Raw genomic sequence first — 7,479 nt, 5'->3', positions numbered from 1 at the left:
TCTTCTCTCTCTCTCTCTCTCTCTCTCTCTCTCTCTCTCTCTCTCTCTCTCTCCTCACTTACTGGCTCACATCACTGCAGGGGTTGTCCATTTATTAGCCTGTGTGACATGCCAGCAGGCTGGACAGCTACCAACACCACACCAGTGACCTGCTTCAGTCAGGGGCAACTGACTTTAAATGTTAACCTGATGTAAGCAAAACAAAACAAATATTCGAGAATCATCTAGAGTGCACTGATGTTTGATCAGGTATTTGGGAACCTCAGCCTAGCCATTGAAATATGAAATTAACTCTCCAATCTCCGCAAGTGCTTTCCATACCTGGGTAGTGAGGACCTGGGTTCAATTCCTAGCACCTACGTGGCAGGTAGCTCACAGGGACCCCAGTTCCAGGGGGATCTGACAGTCCTACCAATGCACATAAAATAAAATAAATACAGGAAAATGTGCGCCTGTATTAAACAAGTGCAGACTGTTAGAGCTTGCCATTCATTGGTCCCTGAATAGTGTGCTCTAAGAACTTCCTTTCGGTGATCACAGCAGGGTTTGTTTTTGTTTTCATCTTTTTTAATTGGTTGTTTGGTTGCTTAGTTGGTTTTGAGACAAGATCTCATATAGCCTAGCTTTGAACTTCTGATCCCCTTTCCTTCTGCATCCTGAGTTCTGAGACTGCAGATATGCCCAACCATGCCTGGGTCCTGTATGTGGTCCTGGGGCTCCACCCCAAGGCTTTGTTCAAGATAGGCAAATGTTCTGCCAACGGAGCCACATCCCCAAGGGCTTTCCACAACACCTTTGTTACATCAGATATCATCTGGAGACATGCGCATGGGTCACAAGTGCTCTAGCATTTTATAGAAAGTTAAATGGTCATGAATCTTGGTATCCTTAGTGAGGACTCCAGGTTCAGCTCTCCTCCAGAGACTTGGGGCCAAGAGTCCAAGGTTGAGGAGGGGTTTTGAAGACATTGCTCGCAATAAATGCGTGATTTCATCGAAGACCCCAAGGCCTAGGGTAGCCAAAGGCTCTACCTGAGGCCACACAGCTTACCCATGGCAGGACTCATCAGGGATCTCACTCAATATTTGTCCATCTTTTCTACAAGCTGTGAGGCTTTGCAAATGCGGAGCTGTGGAGACTGATGGAGGAGTCCATCCATCTTTTTTTCTTTTCGTTTTATCACCAATTTGTTTTTCTTCTGTTCTCTGGGTTGTCCCTTCCCCCTTATCATACGTATTAACACCCCTATTATAAACACATTTTCTGTCTCCCGCAGACCCGGATGCAGAGCTTGAATCCAGATCCCAAAGCCCGGTATACAAGCATCTATGGCGCCCTCAAGAGGATCATGCACACTGAAGGCTTCTGGAGGCCCCTGCGGGGCCTGAACGTGATGATGATGGGTGCGGGGCCCGCGCACGCCATGTATTTTGCCTGCTATGAAAACATGAAAAGGACTTTAAATGACGTTTTCAGCCACCAAGGAAACAGCCATCTAGCTAATGGTATTTTGAAAGCGTTTGTCTGGAGCTGGGAAGCTCTTCTCTTCGGTGCTTGCTCCCTGGGGCTTCCTCCCCGGGACCCAGCAGCCTTCATCCTCCGCAGAGAACTCTAGGGTCACGTGAATGCGGTCACGTGAACGCGCATACTTTTTTTTTTTCAATCCCTCTTTCTCTGGGGGAAGCTGGTGGTAGATGTGTTTTGGTATTTGGTATTTATTTGTGTGGCTTTTTTTTTTTCTTTTTCTTTTAAGAAAACACTCGAAACGATTAATGATCAGTCATAGGAAAAAAAAAATATCTTTTGAATGCTGGATGCAAACCAAAAACACACAGAAAAGGACAGCTTCTTTGAGACTATTTAAAAACTGGTACAGCAGGTATCTCCAGCGCCAGGATCTAACTAAGCTTTGAAAGGTCAAGATGTTTTATGCCGACAGAGGACTCCGAGCCACTGTGGAAGGCCATCCTCACTTTAAGCTGTCGGAGACTCGGGCCTTTGATCCCCCCCACACAGCGTCCTCCGTGTGTCTGAGTCACATCTTTCTGCAAGCCAGGGCTGAACTAGTTTCCTGTGGTTGATCTAGGGAGGGCGGGTGGACGGGAATGGGGCATTTGTGAGCAGCTCTTACGTAAGGCAGGAGTCGATGGGCTGGACCAAGCACTAGCACGGGTGGGACTTTAACAGGCTTTTCAGTGGGTGAGAGAGGACCGTGGATTGCAAAGCAACTTAAAGTAATGTTTATTTTGACAAAATTTACTCTGGGGAATGGAGAAATGGATGTGATCGACAGTAACCCTCCCCTTTGTTTTTATTCGAACCCAAACAAAACGGTTTCCCTTCTGTCAGTCGCCCTTGGACCCTAGCATACCCGGATGATTTGCTGAAGTCTTTTGCCTTTTCAGTTGGTGACCATTCTTTGAATTTATTGCTTTGGTCACCAAGAGCCATGCCCCCATGCATCTGAGATGGTGGTAACAGACCCTCATTTCACCCAAACTACCTTATATAATTGTTTGGCTCCTTTAAGGAGGCTAGGGGACTTGACAGAACCCATCCCTACACCAGGGTCTGCCCAATGCTGTCCCCGCTGCATTGGTGTAAATTCTGTGGTCTCTGTCACCTTTCTGGGGATGATTGGGTGTGTGTGTCTATGTGTGCAGTAAGTAGGAAGTGCCTTCCTGAGAGGTGGCCCGTAGTCCGTCCCTCATCCCTCCCTCTTGCCACTTGTTATAATTAACAGGCAGCAGCACTGCCGTGGAAGGCACTGGGAAGCCAGAAGCAGAAATTCCAGGCCCAATTCAGGCTTTCAAAGCCAGGCTAAAGGAGATGAAATCCTTCACTCACAAGTCTGGTCCTAAGTATGCTTAGACTTCAGCTAAGGCATTTAGCCTTATGCATGATTGTACCCTCTTCAGTAGCCTTAGCTTAAGGGCACAGAGAGCTATCTACCCAAAGGCTTGGGACAAGGGAATAAAATTCTAGGCAGTGGGAAATGCCTGAGGTGTGGTTTCTGAGCTCTAACTTTTCCCAAGGTTGATTTACAAACAAAAGGAGTCTCTGAGGCTTAGATGCAACAGTGCTCCGGATAGCTGCTCTCCCTATTGCTGTTCAGCGTTTCTGCCACCACTTTGGGATTTTAAAATTTGCTCACCTTGGCTGAGCTGCTAGGCAACTTTGAGCCTGAGAAAGCTAAGTCCAGCGTTTATCTGACTTAAGTTCATGGAACTTCCCAGAGCGCCAGGTGACAGTAGGTAATTTTCTGGAGTTTGTTTTGCAGGGGTAGCTGGGAGTATGGCCACCCTACTCCACGATGCAGTAATGAATCCAGCAGAAGGTAATGTCCCGTGGCTCTAGGGACGGACTGTGGGGGATGGGTGGAGAGGCCAGAGGATCGGGGGAGGAAAGTGGGCAACGGCTGGCTTCTCTGGAGCATTCTGCACACATTTCCTGGGGTGTCTCCAGAAAGTCAGTGGGCACTGGGGCTCGAGGAGTGTCCTGTTGTGGAAACCGCTAAGCAGAGCTGTCTGCTTACCTGTAGCATCCTGGGAGGAGTTAGAAACGAATCTTCAGGCCCCACTGCAGGGGATTGCTTTGCATGCTTATCACTACTGTGCAAACTGTGTGTTCAGGGGGTGTGCACAGCAAGTATATATATATATATCTGACCCTGTTAATTTTCTCCAGTCACAGACAAATCTAGAGGGAACTGTTCCCATCTCATTCACCGTGGGTTGCCTTTTTCAGGCTCATTAATATAGAGTCTCACCATGTAACTCAGGATACCCTGGAACTCTCTCTGGGGCCCAGGCTAGCCCAAACTCCAAACTCTGAGCCTTCCCACCTCAGCCTCCTGAGTACTGGGGTTTTAGGCCATACCCAGCCCAATTTTTTCTTACTTTGTAAGGTGGTGGCAAATTTCCAGAAACAGTGAATATATAGAAATATTAACCCTCTGTACTTCTAAAATTAATGTAGTCATTTTGAAGGGGGTTACCTTACTTTTTTGAATTTTGGGGGTCCTCTTATAAAATAAGGCAGTATTTATAATCCACTTGGCATCCTTATGCATTCTTAAATCATCCCTGCCTTACTCCTAGGGTTCAGTACAGTGTAAGTAGATGCTGTATGACCTCCCTTAGAGAATAATGCTAAGGAAAAGATCTGCTTTTGTTCGGTACAGACTTTTCTTTTCTGGTTATTTTCATATACGGTTAGTTAAATCTGTGGATACAGAATCATTGTGTAGAGGGACTGACTAGCTTTATAGATCTTAGGATTCCTTCTTTTTTAAAAATCTATTCATACAGGGAGCTGACAATGAGAGTCACTAGGTCAGTGTTAACTAAGCAAAGAGTTTGTTTATTTAAACATATTTTTCTAAAAACAACAAAAACAAAACAAAACAAAACAAAACAAAAACCCAAGGTGGTGTTATGTAACCCAGGCTAGCCTTGAAATCTCTATTCCCCGACTCAGCCTCTAGATTTCTAGAATTATAAGTAAATGCTACCCTACCTGGTGTTTATATTTTTAAATTTTTTTATGTGGATGGGTATTTTGTTTACATGCATATATGTGTACCTGGTACCCACAGAAGCCAGAATAGGGTATATGGGATCCCCTGGAACTGGAGTCAGACAGTTGTGAGTCTCTTTATGGGTGCTGGGAATCAAATTCAGGTCCTCTGGAAGAGCAGCCAGTGCTCTTAACATGGAGCCACCCGTCTCTCCCACCCCCAACCTCCTTGGCGTGACTCTTGACTCAGTTTGGCCCCTATTTAACAGTCGAGCATCTTGGCAGTGTGTAGGTACCATTGAAACTCTAGGGAATACACTTTATTTTCTCTGGTCCTATGAACCATTGATTCATTTTGTCTTAAAGCCAAGGTCTCCACTAGAAGACATCACTCAGTTGGGCAGATGTAATTCTAGTGTTGTCCCAGAGGTACGTGTGATAGGCATTAAAATCAGAGAAGATAGATCATTGAGAAATCAGGGATACTCTTGTAGGTCCATGTTTTGTTTTGTTTTGACACAGGATCTCACCGTGTAGTCTTGGCTGATCTGGAACTCCCTGTGGCTGGCCCTGAGCTTATAGAGATCTACCTATTTGTGCTTCCTAAGGGCTGGAACTAATGACATGTGCCACCATGCTTAGCTCAGGGACAAGGACAGAGCGGGAAGAGGGAAGTATTTTGGGGGAGTATATGGAAGGCTAGGACCTTGGGAATCAGGCTAGCTAATCGAGCCTGAAGTGACCGCTTGATCTGGGAATCATCTCTCATTCCAGCTTCAGACAGGAAATTGTTAAGAAGTACCTACTTTCCTGGCGCAGAGTCACAAAGTTGAGGTGGGCTACCTGGAGCTGGCCTTCCATGGCCTCTTAGCTGGGGCTATATGTGTGCTGTTTTGGTACCTGTCACCGGTGTGTATTCTAACATGCTTGTTTCTCTCTACCGGTTGGCTTCCCATCTTACTCCTGTCTGGGATGGGGCCAAACCATCCACCTGTCTGCTGGTTGGTTGCTCATCCCCTGCCCGACACAGTGGTGAAACAACGCTTACAGATGTACAACTCCCAGCACCAGTCAGCCTTCAGTTGTATCCGGACAGTGTGGCGGACCGAGGGGTTGGGGGCCTTCTACAGGAGTTATACCACACAGCTGACCATGAACATCCCCTTCCAGTCAATCCACTTCATCACCTATGAGTTTCTGCAGGAACAAGTCAACCCTCACCGGGACTACAACCCACAGTCTCACATCATCTCAGGAGGCCTGGCCGGGGCACTGGCTGCAGCTGCCACCACCCCGCTGGACGTCTGCAAGACCCTCCTCAACACGCAGGAGAACATGGCACTCTCCCTGGCCAACGTCAGCGGGCGGCTGTCGGGCATGGCCAATGCCTTCCGGACGGTATACCAGCTCAATGGCCTTGCTGGCTACTTCAAAGGCATCCAGGCTCGAGTCATCTACCAGATGCCCTCCACCGCCATCTCCTGGTCCGTTTATGAGTTCTTCAAGTACATCCTTACGAAGAGGCAGCTGGAGAATCGAACTCTGTACTAAAGGAACGGGGCAGTGGGAAGTGGTTCCGGCATCTTTTGTTTCAGTTTCATCCTCTTGTTCTCGCACCCAGGGCTTGTCCTGAAGGGTGCTTGCACCAGACCCTTTGTTCCCTGGTGCCGTAGAAAGGGAGGACCGGCCTCCGCTGACTAGCATGCTGTCTGTGGGGACATCCGAGGTGGTGGTAGGCGGGAGAAACTCTGGGAAATGGAGAAGTTGCTTTTCTCCTCCTTCCACCAGAGGAATGTAGCTTTTTCTCCTCCTTCTGCCAGAGGAATGTAGCTTTTCTGCCTCACTGTGGCCTTCTCCCTAGATCTTTAGATCACACCGCAGAGGCAAACAGTGACACAGTAAAGAAAAAGTTTATGTACATAAAAGTACCATTACCCAGTCTGAAATAGGTGGATAATGTTTATCCTTTATTTTTCTACATAGAGATTTTTGAAATTGTGTGTGCTTGTGTGTGTCCATAATAATATTTGGGTTGGGAATGATGGACCTGTTTCTTTCTTTTTTTTTTTTTAAATAAGAGTTCAATTCTTCCATCATGAGAAGTAAAACAAACAGCAGCAACAACAAAAAACAAGGGAAAAAAAAAGGCACCAAAGTAATAAATGGCTTTGTGACCTGAAATTGTGTGTAGCGCCCCTCCCATGGGAGTTTAACTTGAATGTAAAATAATAAATACAAAGTTTATATTTTGAATTTCTCTTTTCATGGGGAAAAAGGTACGTTGAAAACAAATCAAAATAGTCTATCACCTGGAGCTTTTTTTTTTTTTTTTTTTTTTTTTTTAAATACAGTTGCCCTGCGTGCCTTTCCGCCTTCTCTAAGACTTCCAGGACCAAAAATAGGGTCCTGGAGCATTTTTCTCCCTCTGTAGACACCTCTGTACAGTCCTCAGCACTGTGGCTGTCTCGGGAGAATAAGAATGGCTGGCCTTAACCTTCCGTGTGAGTGGTGTGAGCCTGTGCCTCCCTGGTCAGCTCTTAGCACTGGGAATACCATCGTCTGCCTAGGGAGTCGATGAGACAGTTCCTGCCTTTGTCTTAGAACTAATCTCCATAGCAGCCTCCTCTTTGGGCACTTCTGCTGACCTGGTCTATAAGGTTTGTTATTAGTCTCCTGTCGACCCATTTCCCCTGCAGTCTAGGGATTTTGAGTATTTTCGGCACTCATCTGTCTCCTGCCCTGTTTAGTTCCATGACTTTAACATCAGAGCCTCTTACTGCAGTGAGGCCGGCCCTCCAGCCGGGACTGAAGCCTGCCACGATCCTCCGCCCCTCCAGAGCTGCTCAGCAGCCTTGTCTCATCCTGTGTCACTTGAGAACCTACGTCCTCTCTGCTTTGTTTTCTGAAGTGGAGTCAGATCATCTCAGAGAAAACACAAGCCTGTGTTGTCCAGTCTCCCAT

At 46.8% G+C, this 7,479-nt stretch overlaps 1 protein-coding gene across 3 annotated transcripts in view; it reads left to right on the top strand.

Moving 5' to 3' along the window:
• Nucleotides 1–6,787, top strand: part of Slc25a37 (solute carrier family 25 member 37) — a 40,798-nt gene extending 34,011 nt beyond the window's left edge. Inside the window, exons 2-4 of one of the 3 annotated variants that reach the window (XM_021203623.2) lie at nt 1,277–1,505; nt 3,281–3,337; nt 5,549–6,787. In XM_021203623.2, the coding sequence (XP_021059282.1) occupies nt 1,277–1,505; nt 3,281–3,337; nt 5,549–6,069 (807 nt within the window). In that variant the 3' untranslated portion in view covers nt 6,070–6,787. Of the gene's footprint in view, nt 1–1,276; nt 1,506–1,768; nt 2,025–3,280; nt 3,338–5,548 lie in introns of those variants that run through there. The other 2 variants (XM_029541880.1, XM_029541879.1) reach the window with 2 other exon arrangements.
• The last annotated feature ends 692 nt before the right edge of the window (nt 6,788–7,479 follow it).

Source organism: Mus pahari, chromosome 8 (genome assembly GCF_900095145.1).
Source record: "Mus pahari chromosome 8, PAHARI_EIJ_v1.1, whole genome shotgun sequence".
NCBI lineage: Eukaryota > Metazoa > Chordata > Mammalia > Rodentia > Muridae > Mus > Mus pahari.
This window is presented reverse-complemented; position numbering and strand designations above follow the sequence as displayed.